The sequence below is a fragment of the Eschrichtius robustus genome, chromosome 1, assembly GCF_028021215.1.
Source record: "Eschrichtius robustus isolate mEscRob2 chromosome 1, mEscRob2.pri, whole genome shotgun sequence".
Lineage (NCBI taxonomy): Eukaryota > Metazoa > Chordata > Mammalia > Artiodactyla > Eschrichtiidae > Eschrichtius > Eschrichtius robustus.
Window position 1 is genome coordinate 124,195,082 of NC_090824.1, and position 25,962 is coordinate 124,221,043.

Here is a 25,962-nt window from a genome sequence, read left to right on the forward strand (position 1 = left end):
TTTGGGGTGGGTAGGGTAGTGTTCGGTCACGGTTGAGCTGTTGGGTTCAGTTTGGAGAGGGGGAGGGGCTGGCCACGTGTAGAAGGGAGCCGCTCGGTACCTTAACCTGTGTGTGTAATAGGCTACGCGGGAAGGCAAGGTGTGCCCGTCAGCCCCTGGGAGGTGACTCTCTGGGGGCAGTTTTGTGTCTGAGAGGGCATGGAGTAGGCCTGCTGACTGACCCTCCCACTTCACCTCTCAGTTCTTCCTAAATAGGCGGGACATCTTCTTACAGGGGCTGTAGTGGAGGCCGCTCTGGCAGTAGTAAAGCGGGCCTGTGGCATTTTGTTCCAGGCCCTTCAAAGGAAAACCACACCCCTCGTCAGCCTGCACCCTTTCCTGCTTCCATAGGTCAGCAGCCATTCTGCGCCCGGAGGGGTGTTGCCATAATTGGGTGAGGCAGTGAGTGAGAGGAACCAAACAGAACGTCAGGGATCTGCCTTTTTGCTCTGTGTGCCAGACGTCTTGGAGCAGCTTTTCTGATCCTTGGGGAGACGGCGGGGGCCGCTGCCCTAAGCCGGTGCTCGTGGAAGGAGCTGGGGAGACCTGAGCTTTATGACCTTCCCTTTATTTTTGATCTGTGAAGCCAGAGAGCCGTAAGAGCCTCCCATTGAGCACCTGCACCCCAGCCCTCCACCCTTCTAGGGACAGCTGTGGCCCAGGGACCCTGACTTCTGCTCCGTGATGGATCGATGGCCCCCCTGCCGTGGTGGGCAGATGGGGCTGAGCCACAGAAAGGGAAGAACAGCTGTTGCAGCTCGATGTCCTCAGCAACAGGGCCCTTCTTTGTGGTGCAGTGAGTTGTGGGGAGAGCTGGTGCGGGGTCGGACGATGGCCTCTCGGGTTCCTTGGCAAGGGTACGGTGGGCTGGGGTCCCTGGGCAGAGGCAGGGTGAGGCAGCCAGGCTGAAGGGCTGGGTGTGGGAGAAAGCACCGCATTTCCTGGTCTCCTGGGTGTGGGGGAGGGTAGAGCGTGGGGAACAGGGGTAGGCGGGGGGTGGGGGGGGCAGCAGAGGGTGGCAAGAGGGTCGGGCCACTGTCCTGAGGACCGAGTGCGCTGGGCCGGGGAGTTTAGACTCTCCTGAGGCCACAAGTACAGTTTTGATGCGCTCAGTGGGATCTGCCCTGGCAGAAGCGATAATTCCCTGAAGGGGTTACGGCCTCCGTCAGAACAGTATTTACCAGGGACTTCCCTGGTGGTCCAGTGGCGAAAACTTGGCCCTCCAGTGCTGGGGGTGCGGGTTCAATCTCTGGTCAGGGAGCTAAGATCCCACATGCCACGGGGCCAAAAAGCAAAACATGAAAAACAGAAGCAGTATTGTAACAAATTCAATAAAGACTTTAAAAATGGTCTGCATCAAAAACAAACAAAAAAACTCCTTAAAAAAAAAAAAAAAGAACAGTATTTACCAGCCAGATATGGCCTAAAGGCCACCATGGTGTATATGCAGGGCACCTGATAGTTTTGGAAGGGCTGGCATGTATGTTCTGTCGTTCGATCCTAGATGGGAAGGGTAAAGGAATTCTCCTAATGTGATGGATGATGAAACAGGCTTGGAGAGGTGAAGTGGCATGACCAAGGTCACACAGCTGTTGTACTTACAATCAGAACCAGAACTGAAATCGTGTCTTCTGAGTTCCGGGCTAGTCTGTTTCTGCTGCCCGTGGCCTCCCAGCCATAGAGCTCGAGGTCGCCGTGGTTGATGAGTGATGGGTACTTTTGTCTCCACATTACACACGTGAAATGAAAGGGGGAAATGGAAGGCAGCTGTGATTTTCAAGTCTCTCCCCTCACACACGTTCCCGTTTTCAGGGGAGGAGGTTAAAGATTAAAGGACCGGTGCCGTTTGCCCAGCCTCAGGTCCTCACTGTTATCCCACCCTAGATCAGGCCATCCTGATTTTGCAGGACAAAATAACAGCCAGAGCTTCACACGCCAACACCAGACTTGATGACAAGAGTCACTGCTGAGCCCTGAGACTCCTGTTAGGATAGGACTTACTGACACTTATGTTGCCTTTGGTCTCCTGTATTCCCATCCCTTCACAGAAAGGAAACAAGGCAGCTTGCCAGAAAGGGCACGAGGCAGCTTGCCAGAAAGGGCATGCAATAAGAACATATAGAAAGCCAGGGATGCCTACTGGTGGGTCAAGAAGGAACCCTCTGTGCCAAGCAGAGCGCCACGTGGCCATATTTGAACACCACCTTTGGGGCTGAGCAGGGCAGAAACGGAGGCACAGTGGGTCCCATACTGACTCATCAGAGACAGGATTACGCTAATTGCTCCGGTGGGGATGCAGACTTCCCTACACCCTCAGGTTATTCTCATGTCTGTTTCTTTCTGGTCTTCCTTTCATGTCCATACGTCTATGTCGATACAATTTTTTTTTTAATGCTTTTTTTTTTAAATTAATTAATTTATTTTTTTGGCTATGTTGGGTCTTCATTTCTGTGCCAGGGCTTCCTCTAGCTGCGGCAAGCGGGGGCCACTCTTCATCGCGGTGCGCGGGCCTCTCACTATCGCGGCCTCTCTTGTTGCGGAGCACAGGCTCCAGACGCGCAGGCTCAGTAGCTGTGGCTCACGGGCCCAGCTGCTCCGCGGCACGTGGGATCTTCCCAGACCAGGGCTCGAACCCGTGTCCCCTGCGTTGGCAGGCAGATTCTCAACCACTGCGCCACCAGGGAAGCCCCTCAGATACAGTTTTATATCTCTGACTACAATTAATGTTACATGACTGTTTCTGCGTTACTAGCAGCCATTATAACTGACTCTTTACTGACCACAAAATACTCTGGTAATGAATATACTCTTTCCCCCACTATCAGATGCTTAGATTGTCTGCAGTTTCTTTAAATCATCAACTTAGCTGCAGTGAACATCTTTGGGTATATCCGTTTTTCCTGTGCTTTGGATGATATCCTTAGGCAGGCTCCCAGAAGTAGAATTAGAATGTCACACCATTTGACCTCCTACTTACTGCTCGATTGCCCTCCCCCAAGGGACCTACCAGGTTAGAGCCACCAGCCGTGACCAGCAGCCCCCGCACAGCTCTCAAGGGGGGCCTTGCGCGTTACCTACTGGAGGAGCATCATAACCCTTGTCTTCCCCCAGTGGTGTCTCGTCGAACCAGACATGGGCTCTGTCCTCACACCTGGAGACACGGGGGCGAGGCTGATTAAAACGCAGGAGGGGTTAAAGGCCTGGCCCGTTAGTCCTCAGATGAATACAACCAGGCTCATAAATGACAGATATCGGCCACTCGAATTATCCCCACCCCTCTTGGGGTGGTTTGGGGGGGGGGGGGGGGGTCAGGTAAGCGGAAATTTCCCAGGTGTTGCCCCCAACAGCCCCCAGTCCTGGGGAGAGGGATTTGACTGGAGGGATCATGGAGGCGGGTCACGCTTCCCCTTCTGCCTTGACCTTTTATCCTAATGTGTAATTTGTATTTGTCTTGACTTGTGATTTATTTGCAGTTTTCTATTTTTTGTATTCTTGTAAGCCCCCTCGAGTTCTTTCCAGAGTGAGGTTGTAGAAGGAGGAAAGGCTAAATGGGTAGGGTTGCCAGACTGAGCAAATAAAAAAACGGGCTGCCCCATACTTATGCTAAAAGTTTTCATTGTTTATTCGAAATTCAAATGTAACTGGATGTTCTGTAGTTCATCTGGCAGCCCCGTGAATGGGCGTACCATCTGAAATGATAGCTCACGAATGACTCAAGTCGGCAGGTCCCAAGTACAAGAACAAAGGGTCAGATGCTGTGTTAACCGTACGTCCTGGTCTGCTTATCTCAACGCGTATAATGCGAGATGAGTTATTTATGGCACCTCTGAGGGTGCTGGGGGGCTCGCTCTCTGAAGGTTCCCAGGAGCCAGTGAACCCTGGTCGGGAGACTCACTGTGACTGCAGTGTGATCAGGTCACAGAGTGCGGACCTGGGCGTGATAAGCATGTGAGCAGAGAGGGCTCTTCAGGATGCTTCACGCTGCAGAAGAGAGGGAGGCAGATCCCGGGATGGTACTGCCTCTGCTGTAAGCCCCAGTCATGAATCTTTCCTGGGCTTTTTAGCACACGTGGAATTTCTTACCTTTCAATAAAAGATGGGGGGGGCATGAGGAGAAAGGAAGGAAAGAGGGGCCAGATTCACTTGCTTTTTTCTGGCCTCCGGGCATTAGAAAAAGCAAGACACAAAGTGTTGTCAGAGAACCTGCAGTGCAGACAGGTGGGAGGTATCAGGAGAATGTGGAGGAGAGCCCCTCCTCTCTCCAGGGAGGCAGGGAAGGTTTCTCAGAGAGGTCACTGAAGGTAAAACGGGAGGAGTTCCAGAATCAACGTCTCCTGCCTCTGGGTCTTGGGCTACACAGCACTGCTGGGCAAGTGACCCCACCCGGCTGCCTGGTCCACTTGCCAGCTGGCTCTTCCTGTTTTAAGATGTCGATGTTCCTTTCTCTCTCCAGCAAGCATCCTATCACCCCGAGGTCAGTGAGGAGGTGCGCACCAGAGCCTTGCGGTACGGGACGGAGTGCACCCTCGGCTACCTGGACCTTCTGGAGCACGTCTTGGTGGTGAGGAGGGGCATGGGCCAGGCCAGGGCTGGGGAAGAGCTGATCTGGGTGCAGAGCATCCTTTCCTCGGGAAGACCCCTCTTAGAGCATCGCGCAGGCTCCACTTGCGAGGCTGGGACTGGATTGAGCTGAAAAGCCTCTCTCATCACACTGCCCCAGCACGCAAGATACAAGTGTAGTCTGGAGGGAGGTGCAGTTCGAATCCAGAAGAGCCTGGCTGTCTCGTTGCACCAAAGAGGCAAGACTAGCGTGGAAGAGCGGTGGGTAAGCAGAGTGAGAGGCGAAGCAGGTGGGACACACAGAGCCACCACTGAAAAAAGATCAGGAGGTCCGGCCAGGAAAAACCCCAGTCCATCCTGCAAGGGCCAGGCTCCTAGAAGAGCCAGACCAGCATCCGTGACAAGTTAGAAACATCACCAGTGCTACAGGAGACCTACTAGCCTCTTGTGATTTCCCCCAGTCCTCGAACCAGTGGCTTAGACCACATTGAGAATGTGTCCAGTTCCGTTTGTCTGATGACCTTCGAGCCTGCCGTGCCCACGTGGAGCTGGGTTAATGTGGTGTACATCTGTCCCTGTCTAATCCTGGGAGCCACGTTTAAAACTGGGGAGTTCTGGGAGAGAGCTTGTTCAGGAGTCAGAGACACCCCAGAAGAGACTTGATGACGTCTCACCCCCTTCACTGCCCTTGCTCCTTCCTAAACCTAAAAGAAGAAGATCCAACAGGGCACTTTCAGATACACAACACATGTACCTCAAAGATTATTAAGTCTTTCATTTGCTCTGCATTGACATTTATCTCTTTTTGTGTGACCACGTGAGGCTAGCAGGGCAAGGGAATGATCCAAGACCCAAAGAAGTTTGGCCCCTTGGTTGAGGTCACCCAGCTACTAATGACAGACCTGGGACCAAGTCCCAGCTGTGCTCATTCTAGCATTTCATTGCCTTCTCCTTAAACTTAAATTACCTTCTGATGTTAAGCATTTCAGGTCTTTTAAGGGAACATTACTTTTATTCTTCGCCCAGGTAACCGTGGTCATTGCAAAAGAATATCTTGGGAGAGTGGCCAGTCTGGGGTTACTGACATTGGGCTCCCAAAGCCTGAACACTTGTGAGTAGAAACCAGTGTATTGCTCGTGGGCCAAGGAGAGAACATCTTGGCCAGTCAGCGTTCGCAGACACGAGCCTCCCCAGCCAAGCCAGCTTGTCTGTGTTGGGATATGAAGTGTTCAGCCCGTGAGCATGCATAGCAGGAAATTTAGCGTAAGGAGAATGAAGCCAGCAAGGCTTCCACAAGGTATCTTTTTCTTGATGGGACCATCTATTCTAGGCACATGGAATCTTGTTACATCCGAACATTGGAAAGCATAGTGGAAAGCATAATGGCTTAGGTTTAGAACACTTGAATTCAAATCCTGGCTCTGCGAAGTAAATAGTTGCATTACCACTGTCTTATCTGGGCTTCAGTTTGCTCAGATGTTAGGCCGCTGATTAAGGATTAAGTGAGGCTGCGGGGAGTCCGGGGCTATGGCTGAGCTCACTCTGCTGCACGCTTCGTTAAAATCCTCCTGGAAGGTGCCGGTCCTGGCTGAGCAGAGGTGCAGGGCTGCGGCAGCAGTGCCCTCCTAGCTTCCCAAGTGGGGGCTGTCCCCCAGCACCCATTTTTCCTCGTCTCTGTCTCTCATGCTTTGGTCCTCATCTTGTTCATTTGATACTGGCATCCTCCTATTACTCCCATGAAGGATCCTCACCTCGCCCCTTTCGTCCGGTTCCATTTCTTGGTTAAACCGTATTTTTTCCCCGCTCCTGTGTTTGTACCTGTGGCGCCAGTGTTGGTAGGTGCAGGCCCCTGCACACATTGGCTCTTGGTGAGCCATTTAACAAGAATGTCACTGCATCAGGGTCCACTTGCAGCGGCGCCAGATCCCCAAGCTGGGATGGAAAGGAGGCAGCAGCCTTCAAGGCGTAGGGTGGAGTGAAGATCTCGGGTTTCCCTCCTCCGCACAAAGGCAGCTTAGACCAGGGAGAGGAGTTCTGTCTTCATGAGGAAGGGCAGGTGCCAGCACTTGTCTTGAGAACCTTCTCCCAGGGGAGAAGGAAGAGGGAACCCTCAGAGGGTCCCCTTCTTGACCTCAAGCCACCTTTAGCCCCTCTCCCAGTATCTGGGAGCGAGGTGCTGCATCCACCAAAGCACTTCCTCTCTCCTCCTCCATTCCTCTCCATGCCCACCCCATGCTGGTGAGCAGAAGAAGACAAGGCCTCCCGAGGGGGTCGTGGGTGGGTGGGTGGCCTCTTTGCCCCAAAAGAAGCTGAGGTGTCCAGAGCCTCCGTGGGAAGGCCTTGGAGCCATTCCCAGGATACACACTCAGAGACCCCAGCTTTACAGCCACTTAATCACTGTGCCAGGCATCAGCCCTAGTGATAATCAGCAGGTTCTTCTGGAACAGGAAGAAGGGCACATACCACAGGGAGATCCCACATCACGTGTGATTTGGGAGGTTTCCTGTGGGACCGGAGGTTGCCAACAGGGGAGCTACCACTCCCTTCTTTTCCTGGACCCAACAAGAGCCATTGCACTTTACAGCCAGGTGTGCTTCCCTGATGCATTTTCCGTTATGAGTTCTTCCTGGTATTTACTAAAGAAACAGGGCTCTGAAGCCTTATGTGTTTGCAGACCGAATTTGGTTGATTGTGTGGTGGTTGACGTGTCTGTTAAAAGCCTGCCACCTGAATTTCCTTTCATCTTCCTCTACAGTTACTGTCACTGTAACTCATAATTATGGCAATAATATAAATATCCTGTTTCTCCATAGCTGTTTTGAGATTTACGGTGTGAAAAATGCTGGTGCTAAAACGAAATCGTTAATAGGAAGAAAAGCTAAATGACATGAAAACTTTTATACAGCATCCAGAATTTGTCTCATCTTTTACAAGAAAAAGGTTTTTCCCTCTTTATGGTGACAAGTGCTGATGGTTCATCCGAGTAGATAAGAATGAAATCGCATCAAGTATTTGTTCATATTTTTATTCTTGTCTCTTTAGAGACCTACACATACTCTTTGAAGGGTATTTTCCAATAAAAAATATAGGAAGGAAACATCCAGGGGGGATTATCATAAACATGAAAAAATACCAGTTCCTAACTGAAAATGGTAGAACCTCTGTGACAGCGTTCTGTCCCCTAAGCTGCAGACATTAGCAGTTTCCTTGGGCCTGCAGCTGAAAATAAGCTCACTCCTTCTCCAAAGCAGACTTCAAAGAAATCTGGAATAACATGAGGCTAAATACGAGGAAGATTGTTCCACATGAGAGGACCATGAGCCATAAGACCACTTAAGACAGAGCTGGTAGAGACCCGAGAAGAAATTAGGGAAATGGAGACGCACGAATACGGAAAACTAGTGTTCACTTCTGAGGGAACTTTGACAGAATCAGAAAACGAAAGCCAAATTGACAATTTAGAGAAGACATCAGAGTTATGTGGAAATTACTTTTAGGGTAGAGGGAAAGAATACTAAGATTAGCTATTTGAGGGTGGTGAATAAAAAAGCAGTTAAAGCTAGAGATTTTCACACACACACACATGCACGCACACACACACACACACACAGTATGCCCCATTCTGCCCTCCTCCTCATTCACTGATCTTTACGCACGTCATCAGATGACCACAGTACCTCCATCCTGAAAAGAAAGTCAGCCGACATTGGAACTGTAACAGGAGATCTTAGGATGGTCCTCCTGGGTCATTGTAAAGCTGACTTCTCTTTTTAGTTGACCAAAGAGAATTAGTAAGATTTCTGAAAGCTGAAGAAAGGCCAGATAATTGTCCAATTTTTACAAAAGGGGAAAGAGGAAAGTAGAAATTAAGGTTTGGAGGAAGTGTCCAGCAATTTAGAGGAATAAATTGAGGTCACTTTCAGGTGGTCCAGGGAGGTTTAGCCATCTTCTTTAGGGGCTGCTTTTCTTAAATTTAGACACATGAAAACGTGGGGGAAAGTATGCTGCTTTAGCCTTGTTCAGGTCAAATATCCTAGAGCCAAGGATTATTCACCTTTTTTGGCTGGTTTGTATATTTTAGTTTTACTTTAGAAAAAATCTTAAAACAGAAAACCATATCAGCATTTCTGTGTCTACCATCTATAATTAACTAATTTTGTTAAATAATATTTTGTCTTATTTGGTTCAGATCCTTATTTCGTAAGAAATCTCTCAATAATAATTAATTTTGTATCCTTTACCAATACCATCCTCCTTTTTTCTCCGTCTAGGCAGAAATAACTATCATGATTTCAGCTTTCTTAACCTTTCGTGGATCTTGGGCCCCCTTGAGCTAGCTAAAAGCCCACTTCCTGCCTCACCCTACCCTCATCAGAGACACATCAGCACGTAAACACAAATGTCCCTTAAACTGTGAAGAGGGTTCCCAGACCCCTAGCTGGATACTTTGGGAATTTAGAAACTCCAAATCGAGAACCCCTCCTTGGGGATTTTTTTTTTTTTTTTTTTTTTTTTTTAGAATCCAGTTATCAGTCTACAAACAATGGGATCTAATTTAGGCAGAACCCCATCCTTGCTGCCCTGGGAGCTGCTTTATGAAGCTTTAGAAGTGCCCGTTTGAGCAATGGTGGCCTTCTGCATTTGCTGTTGGCTGGTTTGTCATATGGAGGATTTCTATTGCAGGATGAGAGGCAGCCACTTGCCCTCTGCAGGAACCACAGGTCGATATTGCTGCTTACCCACAATATGAGGTCTTTGACAGGGTTAAAATTACCGTCGCTTCCGCTAGCAGCACTTTAATTTCATTCTATCTGTTGCCTGCTATGAGAAATCATGTTGACTTAATTGCAGAATAAAAATAGAACTCCTTTGCTCCTGCCTTATTTAAATAGGGTGTTTTGCCATAGGGCCGTTCCCTTTCTTAGAGCCAGAGTGTATACAGAAGTGGTTTTCTCCCTCCATCAAGGCTCATGCAGCTCAATATCAACAAAACAAACAACCCAATCCACAAATGGGCAGAAGACCTAAATAGACATTTCTCCAAAGAATATATACAGATTGCCAACAAACACATGAAAGAATGCTCAACATCATTAATCATTAGAGAAATGCAAATCAAAACTACTATGAGGTATCACCTCACACCTGTCAGAATGGCCATCATCAAAAAATCTACAAACAATAAATGCTGGAGAGGGTGTGGAGAAAAGGGAACCCTCTTGCACTGTTGGTGGGAATGTAAATTGGTACAGCCACTATGTAGAACAGTGTGGAGGTTCCTTAAAAAACTAAAAATAGAACTACCATACGACCCAGCAATCCCACTACTGGGCATATACCCTGAGAAAACCATAATACAAAAAGAGTCATGCACCACAATGTTCATTGCAGCTCTATTTACAATAGCCAGGACATGGAAGCAACCTAAGTGTCCATCCACAGATGAATGGATAAAGAAGATGTGGCACATATATACAATGGAATATTACTCAGCCATAAAAAAAATGAAATTGAGTTATTTGTAGTGAGGTGGATGGACCTAGAGTCTGTCATACAGAGTGAAGTAAGTCAGAAAGAGAAAAACAAATACCATATGCTAACACATATATATGGAATCTAAAAAAAAAAAAAAAAAAAAAAATGGTTCTGAAGAACCTAGGGGCAGGACAGGAATAAAGATGCAGACATAGAGAATGGACTTGAGGACACGGAGAGGGGGAAGGGTAAGCTGGGACAAAGTGAGAGACTGGCATGGACTTAACATATACGACCAAATGTAAAATAGATAGCTAGTGGGAAGCAGCCGCATAGCACAGGGAGATCAGCTCCGTGCTTTGTGACCACCTAGAGGGGTGGGATAGGGAGAGTGGGAGCGAGACACAAGAGGGAGGGGATATGGGGATATATGTATACATACAGCTGATTCACTTTGTTATACAGCAGAAACTAACACACCATTGTCATGCAATTATACTCCAATAAAGATGTTAAAATAAATAATTAAATTAAATTTAAAAAAAATAAAGACAGAAGTCTTTTCACCACTCCCCTTTGATGATTTCAGTGAATCTCCCTACCACACCCTTAACTTTTGTTTCAGCTTTATTGAGGCATAACTAACATACAATGAACACATATTTGAAGTGTACAATTTGAGTAGTGATATCTGAATACGTCTGTGAAAGTATCACCACAATCAAAACAATGAATATATCCGTTATTCTTCAAAATTTCCAAACAACCACTAGTCTGCTTTTTGTTATTACAGATTTGTTTGCATTTTCCAGACTTTTATATAAAAGCAGTCATCAGGCGTGTACTCTCCTTTGTCTGGCTTTTTTCACTCAGCATCAGTATTTTCAATTCCATCCACATTGTTATGTGTGCCAATAATTTGTCCCCTTTTCTTGTTAAGTAGTATTCCATCATATGGGTATGTCATAATTGTTAATCAGAACACCTGTTGATGGATATTTGGGTTGTTTCCAGGTTTGATTATTATAAATAAATCTAAGAACATCCTATATAGAAGTTTTTCTGCCTGTATGATTTCATTTCTCTTGGATAAATACCTAGAAGTAGAATATTTATATCATAAGGTGGGTATATTTTTAACTTCTTAGGAAACTACTAAATTCTTTTTTAAAGTGGTTATTTCCACCAGCAGTATATGAGAGTTCCAATTTCTCCATGTCCTTGTTAGCACTTAGAATGGTCAGTGTTTTTAATTTTAGCCATTCTAGTGGGCACGTGGTGGTATCTTAATTTCCACCAAGGGTTAGAAGGCATTTTGTGACCAATTTGTCCATGACACTAGGAATACTCATTCCCAGGTCAGGCGAGGATTTCATTGATAGGCCACTCAAAGTGCTAATACTGGACCAGACCCTGTTAATAATAACCAAAAGTGTCGGGACCATCTGTCTTACTAGTCTGTTATGGTCCAGGAAATGGTTGCTTCTTCCCATTTCTAGAGTTATGCATTGATCTTACGGAACTATATATTTGGTCAATCATTTCAAGTCACCTAATCGTCATCAATTTTATCTGAGGCTCAGTCACACATTTGGTAATGCAAGAAACAATAATCTTGTAAAATAGGCAGAATGCAAGTAATATAGCTAGTAACATTAACAAGGTCATAAGTAGGTATTTAAGAGGAGAACTTCCACTAGGTGCGGCCCAGTATAGTATCTGCCCAGATCATGTAAACAGTCTATTCTGCACCAATCGCTGTCTTTAAGGAAATCATATATTGATATTGTACATAAAGTTCACCAAAGATTTCTACGTGTAAAGGTGAGTGGTGGGTCATCGTGACCCCTTGCAGGATTGAGAAAGGAATGTTATCTTCTAAGGAGTTACGTGGCTGGTGTCAGAAGAAGAAAAATTGATCTTTAAGATTGAGCAGGTATTTCTGCTATTGGGGAGGTCTGTTAACACGTAATGCAGATGCACAAGGCACACTAGAGGGGAGGGAGGAGGCCAAAGGGCAGAGAAAAAGTTTTATGTTTAAATTGTTCTTGTCTTGCCTTAAAATGTGAATTTTTATTTCATCAGTCAGATATATTTTCTGCAGATAGTTTCTCTTAGGGTGTCACCTGTATTTTCATTTTCATAACAGTGTCTGGCGGAGGGAGACAAATGTATATTAAAAAAGAAAGAAAATGACAGCAAGGCAGAGAGTTGAGAAAACAAAAAAGTGCAGATAGAACTTGGATAAAAATGAAAGTAAAATGAAAATATGTCTTACATATAAAATATTAAACATTTAGGATGAACTGAATGTTTGCAAAGGTTATCAAATTATTTTCAGGATTATACCCCAGTGTGGGGAAGAAAATAGTCTTCCCTCTACTCTTCTGAGTTCTTGCCGGAGACCTCATGTAATAAGACAGATTAACAAGAGAACAACAAAAGTTTATTCACATGGTGTACCTCGTGGATAAATGGAAGATACCCAGGGGAAAAATAAGCAATTCCCAAGGTAGCCTAAGCCACCCACTTAAATACCACTTTCAGGCAAAGAAAAGAAAGGTGTATGTGGTGGGAGGAGGCTGGTTACAGGAGGTGGCCGGGAAAAGCAGGGTTAACTAGGGTAAGGTTGTTAGCAGGTTTTAGTCAGAGCCTTCATCATCGATAAGATTCTCTTGTGATTTTCACTCAGCCTTCTTTTACTGGTACAGAGAGGGAGACACCCTTACAAATGGAGATTTCTTTTATAAATGTAAATTACCCTTTCAAAAGAGTAACTTCCCTGTTTTCAGAGCACCCCCGTGTCTGATTTTTCTCAAAATAATCAACTCAAAGCAATCTGTATGCCAAAGAGGCATATTCTGGGGTGACATACTTTGCTACCCTTCACCAGCTTCCTTCTTTGTCTTTCATTTGCCTGCCTGATTGATTCTCTTCTTGTTAACAACCTTATTGAGATATAATTGGCATATGGCAAAATTTACCCAGTTAAGGCATACAGTTTCTTGGTTTTCACTATATTTAGAGTTGTACACCTATCACCATAATAATAATTTTAGAACATTTTTGTCACCCCAAAAAGAAACCTCATGCCCTTTAGCAGTCACTCCTCATTCCCTTCGTCCCCACTCCTAGCCCAAGGCGAACACTAATCTTTTTCTTGTCTCTGTAGATTGCCGATTCTGGACATTACATGGAAGCAGAATCATATAGCATGTGGTCTTTTGTAATTGGCTTCTTTCACTTAGCATAATGCTTTTAAAGTTCTAAGATATAAACTTTCAAATTCCTGCTTTTTTTTTAAATTAATTTTTATTGGAGTACAGTTGCTTTACAATGCTGTGTTAGTTTCTACTGTACAGCAAAGTGAATCAGCTATATGTGTACATATATCCCCTCTTTTTTTGATTTCCTTCCCATTTAGGTCACCACAGAGCACTGAGTTCCCTGTGCTATACAGTAGGTTCTCATTAGTTATCTATTTTATACATAGTATTAATAGTGTATATATGTCAATCCCAGTCTCCCAGTTCATCCCACCCCCCCTTCCCCCCTTGGTGTCCATACGTTTGTTCTCTACGTCTGTGTCTCTATTTCTGCTTTGCAAGTAAGATCATCTATACCATTTTTCTAGATTCCACGTATATGCGTTAATATACGATATTAGTTTTTCTCTTTCTGACTTCACTGTATGAAAGTCTCTAGGCCCATCCACGTCTCTATAAATGATGCAATTTCGTTCCTTTCTATGGCTGAGTAATATTCCATTGTATGTGTGTACCACATCTTCTTTATTCATTCCTCCGTTGATGGGCATTTAGGTTGCTTCCATGTCCTGGCTATTGTAAATAGTGCTGCAATGAACATTGGGGTGCATGTGTCTTTTTGAATTATGGTTTTCTCTGGATATATGCCCAGTAGTGGGATTGCTGGCTTTTTAAAGTTTTAAAGCATAATTTATGTGTTTTGTCCCCTATTTAAGAAGCTACGATCACAAAGGTTATTCTCCTGCATTTTCTTCTACACAGTTTTAATTCTTACATTCAGGTTTATACTCCATTTCTAGTTCATCTATGCATATGGTGAGAAAAGGGTCAGGTTTATTTTCTTGCCTATGGCTATCCAGTTGTTCCAGCATCATTTGTTGAAAAATGTGTCCTCGTTGAATTAAAGGTGCTTTAGCGCCTTTAATGAAAATCAGTTGACTGTATGTGTGAATCTAGTTCTGGACTCTTTTGTGCCCCACTGATCTGTATGTCTATGCAGCAATATCATGTTGTGTTGATCACTACAATAACTTTATAATGAGTCTTGAAATCCGGTATTCTACAACTTACAGCTTTGTTCTTTTTCAAAGTGGTTTAGCTATTCTAGGTCCTTTGTATTTTATATCCATTTTAGAATCATCTTGTCAACATCTTTGAAAAAGAAAAAGCTTATTGGGATTTTGACTGGGATCGTGGGGAGATCTGGGAATAATTGATCTTAATAGTCTTCTAATCCAAGAATATGGTCTATCTCTCCATTTATTTAGGTCTTCTTTAATATTTTCAACAACATTTGTAGTTTTTAGCATCCACGTCTTGCACGTCTGTTGTCAAATTCAACAGTATTTAACTTAGCAGGTATTTCATGATTTTTTATGCTACTATAAATGGTATTGCTTTTTTCAAAATTTTCAATTTTTTACTGCTTATAGAAATGTAATTGATGTTTGTATATTGACCTTATATCCTATGACCTTGCTTAACTCATTTATTCTAGCTTTTTTCCCTTTTTTTTTTTTAAACAAATGCCTTAGAAATTTCTACATAGGCATTCATGCTATTTATGAACAAAGAAAATTTTACTTCTCCCTTTCCATCTGCGTGCCATTTATTTCTTTTTCTTGCCTTGCTGCACTGGCCAGGAATTCTAGTACAGTACTGATGGAAGTGTGAGGACGAATATCCTTACCTTATTCTTGGTCTTAGGGGAAAACACGCAGTCTTGCACCATTTACTATGAGTCTCCCCATCATACCTTTAACTCCTTGCTTATTCACGTTGTGTTGACCACTGCAGAAATAGCAAAGCCTGTGGACTACTTTGCTCTTTAGTCCCTGAGCCGTAGCCATTATTCACCTAGTGGCCTTACAACATGTATTGTTTCAGACAAATACAGTCCAAGCCTTTTACAATTAAGTAGTGGCAAATGCCCATTTGATCTAGAGCAATGGTTTACAACTTTGGCTGCAAATGAGAACCACCTGGAGAACTTTTAGAAATTCTGGTGCCCAGGCCGTACATCGGACCAATTCCATCAGTAGTCCTGATGGAAATGTATACTATATTAAATTATATATTAATTTATACAATCTTACCACAGCTCTATAATGAAAGGACTGTTTGTTGTGCTCATTTAATAGATAAGTAAACTGAGGCTTAGAGAGAAGATAAGTAACTGGACCACAGTTACTGAGGTACATTGACTCTAGAACCTACCCTTAATCCAGTTGCCTGCCAACTGGCTGTGTTAAAAAAGTAAAAGGCATCTCACCCCTCCCCTCCACCTCTCCATGGTTCTGGTGATCTTCTGGAACTAGTCTAGGTTGCCGTCATATTAGGACTTGTCTCCAGTAGTGTGTTGGTCTGTTATTCATTCATTCATTTGTTCACTCATTCACTGGTTTGTACTGAGTTAATATCTGCATGGTGCTATGTGTTGATAGGTCCTAAGGTGAGGGAATGAGAATAACAGAGCAGCTGAACTCAGAACAGTAGCAAATATAAAATTTAGAAGATTGCAAGAGGAAGGAGGGTAGGGAATAGATGCCTGGGAAGTGGTTGCTCAAGAATCTTCGACTAATCAGTTCAAGTGTGTAACATAATGTCTTCTATGCACTGGTGTGTCTGGGGCTGGTCAATGTGTAACTCCATTAACATAATCCCCAACCCCAGATTTTTTTTTACCAAGCTTCTTTTAAAGTTCTCTTATAGTTTTGGGGTCCGAAAGATATCTTTTCCAGACTCATGAGAAAGAGTACGATACCTGGCCAGGTGAAAAGGGTATGGGACACCAAGAAGGGAATTAACATTTAACGAATGCCTACTGTGTTCCAGGCATTGTGCAAGATACTTCTCATGGGTTATTCCATTTGATGTTTATGCCACTCCTGAGGAGTAGGCATTATCCCAGTTTTACAGATGAGAAAACAGGTCCTGAGAGGTTCAGTAATCTGCCCATTGTTCACAAACCAGGAGCAGGTGAAGCTAGGTTTGAAACCCAGGTTTGTCCAATACCAAAGCCCAGGCTTTGTCTGCTGCTCAGAATTGTCCATAGAGAGACAGCAGTGGTGCTTTCCTCCTGAATGTCTTAGCATTTCTAAATCTCAAGATGACCCCTCTGAAGCATGGGTAAGAGATGCAGAAAAGAATATTGAAAGAAGAATTTCAAGATTAGGGAGGAACAAGGTGGTGTAAGTCAGATGTAAATCCATGGTGGAAGATGGTAGGGAGCTCTCATCCATTTCCTAATTCCATTCTTGAATGAATTTGAGAAGAAATCAGCTGAGGATGTCCTTTAAATTGGATTAGGGGTAGATTTTTAGTGTCTTTTTTTAACACCAGAAAAAAAGCAAAAAACAAACTTAAAACCCCTTTAAATTAGGTTTAAAAGAAGGAAAGTCCGTAGGGCTTCTCCCAGGAGAGCTTGCAGTCAAAACCCTGGAAATGGATTGTCCTTTGAGGAACAGCCCTTCTCTGAGAGATTTTTGCCTCCAAGACCCCACCTGAGTCACACTTTTCTTCTGACCCCATATTTGCTTTGTCACAAACACCAGCTGACCTGCAGCCTTGGGCATTCATGTTCACTCAGAGCATTCTTACATTTTGGGTAATTTCCGTGTGCATATGTTTGTTTTAGGTACAAACAAAAGGACAAATAAGAATTTCATCTCCCTTGTGATCTTAGGGGAGTATGTCAGAAAGACCTTAGGAAAACTCCTGGTTCCCAACTTTTCATTTCTCACGTGAGGAAACTGAAGGCCAGTGAGTCTTATGTGCTTTCCCCTAAATTTCTGAAGTCACTTGGTGACAGAGTTGCAACTTCAAATCAGGTTGTCCAGCTCTGCGTCCACCAGCAAGGGTGGGCTTCCTGTCACAATGGCTACCATCTTCCTTATGCGTTTGACTTGTTCTTCACCCATAGATTCTTCAGAAACCAACCCCAGAACTCAAGCACCAGCTAGCTGCTTTCTCCAAGCGCGTGGCTGGTGCCGTGACCGAGCTCATCCAGGCAGCGGAGGCCATGAAAGGTAGGCTGGATTCGCTCGTGTCGTCCTGTGGGGCAGTCTAGACAGCAAACTGAGCAGAGAGGATGGGCAACCTACACAGGCCCTCTCTTGGCAAATGCAGTCAAAAGGAATACAGCGAGGAACTTTTTTAAGAAGCAAACGGGAGTAGGATTAGACTTAAAAAGTAATATTCTCCTGAGACAAGTCTTTTCTCCAGTCTTTGTATTAAGTGCTTCAACTTAAATGTCATGATCCATCTAGAACCACTCACTTCTCTTTTAAGGGTCTTGCCATCCATTTTTATCTGCATTTTCCTTCATCAGAATATTTATTCTCATTTAAATAATACACTTGATGTTTAGAAACGGTGCTATCTGGGTAGTATATTGTTTGCACACCCCTTCGTGGTTATGAAGAAGCAATCAACTCACCCGGGAGGGGTTTTCTTACCAATTTCCCTTTGTTTGCATTTGAGGGGAATGGCTATTCCTCCTGAGTTCCCAGGAGAAAAGAATGACAAATCTCTGTTCTCAGCATAGTCTCAAGTCTCCTGAGGATGCTTACTTGCATTCATGAACTTTAAGTTACAAGTCAGAGTAAAACTCAAGCAGGCCTTGGTCAATGAGATCTCGATTTTTGAAACTATCATTGGTGACTGATCCTGTGGTAGGGCTGTCTATACAACTGATGGAGAAAACCAGGATCAGACAGGCACTCCCCACCCCGACCCCTGCACCCAGCTGATGTTAGTGACAGCTGGAGAAAAGATCCCTTAGGGCAATGCAGCTACTCAGCCTATGGAGCATTCCTGCATGCAAATCCTGATATTGTTTGTAATTAAGTCACTGCCCTGAGGTCTGCAGCTACCAAGAATGACCCTCTTTGGACTGCTTTTAGGAACAGAGTGGGTGGATCCAGAAGACCCAACCGTCATTGCAGAAACAGAATTACTGGGGGCTGCAGCATCCATTGAGGCTGCTGCTAAGAAGTTAGAGCAACTGAAGCCGAGAGCAAAACCAAAAGTGAGTGTCCGCGTGTGGCTGCTTGTCTGATGTCAGTAGGTCTCCCGGTGGATGGCTGTGAAATGGAGCCAGATGGGCTGCAGGGAGCTCGTCTCCTTCCCTGTGGTTGGACTAGCAAGCTGCAAACCTGTTCTACCTGCCCAGCACCTTTTTACAGGGTATGGAAAAAAACCCAAGGGTGGGTCTTTCAGGTTAACCATCCCAAGAAATACCTTTGGGTATCCAGAGGAAGAATCCCGGCATTTACAATCTTGACTTCGTTCCACTATTACATAAAGCAGGTGTTGGATGTTTTCTATAGAAAGTCCCTGTTGCTGAATGTGAGATTGTCACCCTCTAATTTTCTGGTTTCCATAATGCTTTTCACCAGAAATAGCAATGCTGGGTCTCTCCTTTACTTAAAATCAATAGAGAGTAGTGTGAACCTCAAAAGTGGACCCGGTAACAGATTTTTTCAGTATATGCTGGAGACTGTGGTTGGCTGGTATGTTTTCTCCATCTATGTTTGTCATCTAGATAAATGTTGAGAACTTAGTTACTAAGATCGTAAGTATGTGTTAAGAGAAAGTCATTTAAAAGAAAGAGATACTTTAAGTAAGGACAGTAGAGAGGACAATTATTACCAAAAAGAATGGTGCCCTGCTGCTGTCCAGGGTGCAAAGCCCAGCCCAGTAAAGAAGCCACAGTCCCCCTGCCCCCATGGCTGTCTTCAGTGGGAAGATGGTAGAACCAGAGGAGACCTCTTTATCTTTCTATTCAAGCAAGTCCCTACTGGTTCCTGTAACCTCACCTCCCTTCCGAGGATCCAGATACCTTAGGAATTAAAATCTGGCTCTTCTCTTCAAAAAAAAAAAAAAAAGTTGGATCTCCCAGTTTAGGTGCCTAAAATTCTACCTTTTTTTAAAAAAAAAAAAACCTAAGGCTGGAGTTTGAGTACTGGAATATACCAAAGCGCTCAAAGCAGTGCCCAGGCTGATGCTGTATGTAAAATAGACATGGACATATAGTGAATCTGTTAGACTTGCGGACATTCTCAAAACCATGGAATTCTTAGAGCAAATCTCCTAATAGTCACTCTAGATTTGATAAAGGGATTTTTAGAATTTCTCATCAAGATGTAATTTAAGATTTTTGGCCTCTGGTTTTTGAGTTTGCCAGGGTCCTCTTTACTGGCCTTAACCTGAGGGTCTTAGGTGGTCTAAATTTGTCCAAGTTTTTCTCAACAAACTTCAGAGCTAAGTGTAGGTGTAAGGGCAGCTCCATTTTCTAGACTTGGCTTTATTTCTGCTTTATAAAAATAAGTTAATCATGAGTAGAAAATACTTTCAGCTAAGAAGCGGCAGCCATTGACTGAGATTTAGAGGCCTTAAACTTAATTAGTTTTTCCTTTTCCTTATCTGATTCACCACATACTTTCCTCTCTCCGGAAAGCTCTGTCTGCTAGTGCTGGGGCCATGTCAGTTGATGCACTTTCTCCTGGAGAAGTAGCTTGGCGCTAATTCACGTTGACCCTTCACCGTACTCTTAAGAGCTGCAGTCTCAATCCCTTTCCCATTGTCTTTTGCAGGACCCTTCTGAGCTCTTGTGTATCCCTGAATTCTGGCTTCCCCCTGTCCAGCTATTGATTTATCTCATGATTCTTGATCTGAAAAACAGTCATTAGAGTTCCTAGTCCATAGGATTGTTGATACAACAATTAAATGAGATAATCTAGGAACACAGTACCTGACATACCATAGACGTAGTAAGCAGTCAGCATATCACCATCACTGAAAATATGATTCGAGGACTTTTATCTACTACCTCCTAGGAGAATGCCTGAAATAAAAATTATTCCATAGATCCATGAGCTGACGGCCTTAGGAAAAAGAGGAAAAAAAGAAAAAATAAGGCTAAAAGCACATGTTGATTGAATGCCAAGCATGTGCTAGGCAATCTTCTAGGTGCTTTACATAGATTAACTCATCTGGTCCTTACAGCAAGTCCACGAGGAAGCATTGTTGGCGTCCCTGCTCTAGGGATGCAGAATCAGAGGCAAGTTACTTGCCAGAGTCAGATGGCCTTGACCGAGCTGGAAGCAGCATTGTGTGGGCTCTGGAGATGGCAGTTTCAGGCCGTACCAGTCCTCTGGGCCTACCCAGTGTCAGAAACTCCGGTGCAGTCCCACGGGGGAGGTTTCTGGTTTACCTGTGCCACTTGAGCCATTAATCCCACCTCTGGGAATCTGTCCTGAGGAGGAAATCCAGAGAGGAAGAAAGTTCTGTGTGCGTGAGAGGGTTGTTCCTTTCATCCTTGTTCACAGTAGCAAGAATTTGAGTGTCTGCTTGAAGGAAAAGTATGTAGCTACTCAAAATAATGGTTGATAGGACTGTGTAGCATGAAGAAGATGCTCCTGGCATAATATTAAGTGAAAACTAAGACAGGATGTGGAATCATGTACTCAGTATGATCACAGCTCTGTTAGAAGAAACACTTGTGAATGAAGGAGACAGATGGGGGATGTGCAAGAATGATGGTGAGATTGGAGTGATGGGAGGGTCTATGTTTTAAAATTTTGTAAGACAATGTTTTAAAAATAACAGCACTTAAAAAGTTTGTGATGACTGCCACCCTGGGCCAGCGGGCATTCCCTACGCTGCCCTAGGATCATCTAGCCTTTCTGTATATAGTGTGGGTTTTTACAGAAAGCCAAGGTCACAGTTGACATAACTGTTGAGTTGAGTCCCTTCCTTGGAGGTACCTACTCTAGGTCACTCCCATCTTCCTATTAGGAAGGGTACTTGGTCCTTCTAGAGTCTTTAGAATGATCTCTGAAGTTTTACTCTACCCAGTGACCAGAGGCTCCCACCACATGGCTTATGTTATCCATAAAACGGTTTTGAAGAAATCATCAACCTAAACCACGGCTTTTGTGCCTGTCTGGGAGTGCCATCTGCTCTGTAGTAATATCGACATGAAATAAAATATTGTTCTTGACTTCAAGAAGGAATTTTTCCCCAGTTTAAAAAAAGAAAAAATCCCAATCTAACATCAAAAATCAACCAGTCTTTTGGGATTAACCAGTTCTTCCCATTCCCTTCCAAAACTAAACTCAATCAATCACAAATCCTCAGGATTCTGTAAGGAAGCAATTGCTGTCTCACCTCTACCCCTGTAACTCACATACAAACCTGCAGGCACCCACTATCGGGTGAATATGCTTTGCTTCCATATCTGGGAAGCATTTGCACTGCTTTGAGGGAGTTTGGGAGATGAGCAATGTTTTTGTTTAAATTGTTTTGCTCACCACATTCTCAGGTTGCCTGTTTTAATAATAGAATGGTCTGGGGTTTATTGAAGATGGTTCCTGGTACATTCCCACCTCAGGCCCTTAACACGTAAGCACCTCTTTTTGCCTGGAATCTCCCAGACACAAATAACAAATTGGCATCGCTGAATCCACCGTTTGCTTGGGAAGATGGTGTAAAGGCAAAATGAGAATGTCGGTGAGCCCTGGTGCATGTGCCTATGATACTAATGATGGCGCCGTTTCCACACCTGCAGACACACTGTGCTCCACAGACAGGTAACAGAGGTGCCCTAATGGCGTCCCCCCCAACTCCCCCCCACCCCCCCGCGGCTGCAGCCTGCCATGCTGTGCCCATTCTCAGCTCAGTCAGACCTGGATGCCTTTCTGCAGGCCTCTGTGTGATATGTTTGATATATTAGGTTGTTATTTAATCCAACTATATATCAAACATATTCCTACAGTGTCTTGCCCTGTCTCCGGGGGTTCCTAATATAGCTTAGAAGGCAACAGGAAAGAATATGTTAGAATCACAAGTAGATTTAGAAGACGGAGTACTCATTACATTTCATTATGTTATATCCCATTTCTTCTTGTAGCATTTAAAACCTGTATCCGTACTGCTAGATTATTTTGTTTATTATAGAAACAAATAATAATTATTGATGTTTCATAAGAGCTTGAGATATTATGTATAGTTTAGTTTTGTGCAGTGATGAGTCCTTAAAGGATGTGCTCGGTGGGGAAAAAAAAAACCCATGTTTGTGATACGGGGTCAGGATTATAACCTCCAAACACATCTGGATTTATATTTCATTTTAGTTCAGTTTTATCCTGATCTTCGATTTAGAGATTAGTAATTTTCATGATCAAGCTTTCAGCAAAAATTCAAGCACAAATCAACTATGTAATGTTGCTTTACACCCATAGTAACAAAATGTATAAACCAGATCAGCCAAACCAAATGTATGGATGGTGAGTCACTGGGTTTTATATAAACTTTGGAGGACTAAGTATATCTAATAAAGATAACATAGTGTGGATTATACTCTGTCTGTTGAGTTTCCTGTTATAGGTTAACTTGTCAGTAGAGGTTGATAATATTTAGAATATGCCGACAATCAGAAAGTAATTCCACAGCCTAATTGGGTGCAACAGGAAGTTCAGGATTATGAAACATTTTTTTCTGGCATGTAACAGACTTCTTTAGTTGGCTTTGACCTTCTCCTCCTGGAAGAGCCTGTGAAGTATGTGTGAGTTCATTCTGATCTCTCTCAACAAAATACTTAGAGCACTGCTTTCTGAAAAGAGAACTATTGTGCTAATGGCTCCGATTTGGGGAGCAAAGAGGAAGTGCTCTAGTAAAGGACACTCCTGAATATGCAAACAATAGCCCACGCAGGTAGTGAGCCAGTGGTGTGAACAGGCAGGTCAGGAAAGCTTCCCCTGTCTGGGGTCCAGGAGCCATCTCCACGCTGCTTGCAGGGACTGCCTAGTGACAGGTCAGAGCAGCAGGGGAGGGGAAAATAACAGTGTTGGAGTCCCAGCTTCCAGAGTTAGGAAGTGGAACCTGTCCCTGGGATCCTTCTCCACTGAGGAGAGAACAGTGGCTGTGCACCAGCAGGAGCTCTTGCAGATGGTTTTCAAGACGCTGCCGCAATCAATGCTACCTTCACGCAGCTAGAGAACATTGTTTTAAGTCCAGTTAAAGTTGTTTGACCAAAACGACACACTGTCATGGAAAAGCAACAGCAAGGTATTCTGAATAACGAAAAGCACAGTTTAAAAGGACCTGAACTTTGAAGCCCGTACATTAAAATTGATGTAGCTTTTCTTCGTACATCTTGCTGTTGACCAGCATGCTCTACTAATTAGTTGGGTGAAGGGGGAAAGACAACCAGATGTTCAGGGAGAAGGAGGATACAGCATTTTTTCTGTGGCCAAAGCATGACATTGAGCTCATGTGCCACTGGCTGCTTCCAGGCCAGGAGACGTGAGGTGAGGGGAAGAGTGAGGGTGGGTGGGGCGTTCAGCCAGTGCATGTTCCCACGTGACTCCCCACCAGGTAAAGTAGGGGGTCTCCCAGAGCCTCCTCAGACACACACACACAATTCATGTCACGTGAGTTTACAGTGTGGCAAATTTACCTGGTTAAATCTTTGAAAGAATTCTGTCATCTGTTCTTCATCCATGCTTCCTAGACAGACATTCAAGTGCCTTCATATTTATTTTTTTGAGAGTATGACACATCTTTAAGAATTTTTCTATCAAACAGAAATAGCAATTAATAGATTCTGATAAAGGAGGAATGGATAAGATATTCATATATATCTGTAGAATAAACCTGGAATGACATAAAGAAAAAAAAACAGAAGTAGCAGTTAAAAGATTATCCCAGTGGTATTACTGTTCATTAAAAAATAAAGTGGTGGCGAGTGTGGGAAAACTTCCCCCAAGATACTAACCGTGCATGCTCACACCTTGTCCCTCAGACACTGCAGGAACATGCCATTACTCCACGTCTGGATGCAGAGGGTGGTCCCTCCCCAGGTTGCTGGCATTACCATTTGGCAGTGCTTTCTCTCTGTCACCTGCTTTGTCCATTGACAGTTTCCTTGGAGTTTCCCCTGGGACCAGGCCAACCTAGGGGGAGCCAAGGCCAGCTGAACAGCTCTGGTCTCTTGGCAGTTCCAGTGGTTCTGAGAAGTTTCCCTTTTATTAGGACTAGTAAACGTGGTGGTCCTAAAGACAGCCCACCCCTGGGTCCTCTGGAAGAGAAGCTGACCAGGTTCGCAGACCGTTCAGGTCTTTGGGTACAGGCTAAGGTCTCCCCTCAGGCACCTCTCAACTCAGTATCAGAGCAAACTGGTAGCAGCCAAACTGGCTACAAACAAAGGAGAAACAGGACTGTCTGTTCCACTCAGGCTTCCACCTGGTAGGAAAATGCTTCACTTGTGTCGTGGGAGTTCTCAGTGTTGGCCTCCTTTTTTTTTTTTTCCCCTCAAGGACATTTAAATTATATGCAAATGTTCACACTTAAAAAAAATTACACCCAAAGAATTTTTTTTTTTTAACTTCTGATGTGATAAGACCTTGTTTTTAATAGTAAGCATCCTACAAGGCTTTCAGTAACACAGGAAAAAGCATGATTCCTAACTGGAAAGATGGTGCCGTGAGTTGTAATCTGGTTTTTGTAGCCAGTTGTGAGAGAAACGACCATTGTGCTTATCAGTTCTCAGCAAGGCGGTCCCTCAAAGGAGCTTTTCAAGGAGGGAGGTGGAAATCAGGGCAGTGACCCTTTGGCCATCTCCTGTGGGTGCCTTTGGCTCCTTCACTGTCAAGTCCATCAGGGGAAGGGGCCACAGGGATGTAATTCACAAATAAAAAGGCCAGAGAGAGGACCACAGATGGAAGTGTTCTTGCTCTGCTAGACGCATGCCCAGGGACCTGTCTGGGAGGATGGACCTGGTGGAGGCTGGGAAAGATACTGCAGGAAGGAGGCCAAAAGAGTGGGAGCAAAAGAAAAAGGACTCTGTGCTAATTTTAGTCCGTGCCTTCTTTAAAAAGGTTTCACCTGAAACCGTAACGCGTCAGCGCTAAAGGACCAGGAGGGTTGAGTTTGCTCTTGAAATTACAAACAGAAAATGTTTGTTTGATACCTGGAGAAGGGCAGCAACTTCCCCAAAGTCACATGGCGGAAAGGGCAGAGCAGGGACTGAAATCCAGTTGTCCATCTCCTGGTTGGGTGTCAAGGGAGTAGCTGGAAGCAGTACCGGCACTTGACACTTTATCTTTGATTTGTGTTTTTTATTTATATTGTAGGTTGTAGTCAGAAATGGCAGCTAGAATCTTTGTTAGAATTATGAGTGGAAAACAGGGTTCAGGCAGAGAAACAGACTGAAAGTCTGAACAACAGTTTTTAAAACCACAAAAAATATATGTAGTAATAGAAAGAAAAATGAAATTAATTGCTAATAGTTATTGAGCATTTACTATGAGTCTGTTATGCTCTGTGTATATTAATAATTTATTTATAACAGCCCTATCGGATATGTAGGAGGGAAGGCAGTTTCAGTAAAGGAATGAATTGACACAAACATTAGGTTCTCAGAATGTTACCAAGTCCAGGCTCGTACTGCTCTGCCACATGACAGGCCAGTAAATTGAGAGATGAGGTGTTGGGGCGGGGAATAGCGACTTTATTCGGAAAGCCAGCAGACCGAGAAGAGGGTGGACTCGTGTCCCAAAGAACCATCTTCCCTGAGTTAGGATTCAGCCTCCTTTAATACTAAAAGGGGAGGGGGTGT

At 44.2% G+C, this 25,962-nt stretch overlaps 1 protein-coding gene across 3 annotated transcripts in view; it reads left to right on the plus strand.

Annotated features, from left to right (window-relative positions):
* The window catches only part of TLN2 (talin 2), a 456,139-nt gene that overhangs the window by 416,817 nt on the left and 13,360 nt on the right, over nucleotides 1-25,962 (plus strand). For all 3 annotated transcript variants that reach the window (XM_068552880.1, XM_068552889.1, XM_068552896.1), the window contains 3 exons: nucleotides 4,493-4,600; nucleotides 17,263-17,368; nucleotides 18,245-18,369. In XM_068552880.1, the coding sequence (XP_068408981.1) occupies nucleotides 4,493-4,600; nucleotides 17,263-17,368; nucleotides 18,245-18,369 (339 nt within the window). The remainder of the gene's footprint in view (nucleotides 1-4,492; nucleotides 4,601-17,262; nucleotides 17,369-18,244; nucleotides 18,370-25,962) is intronic.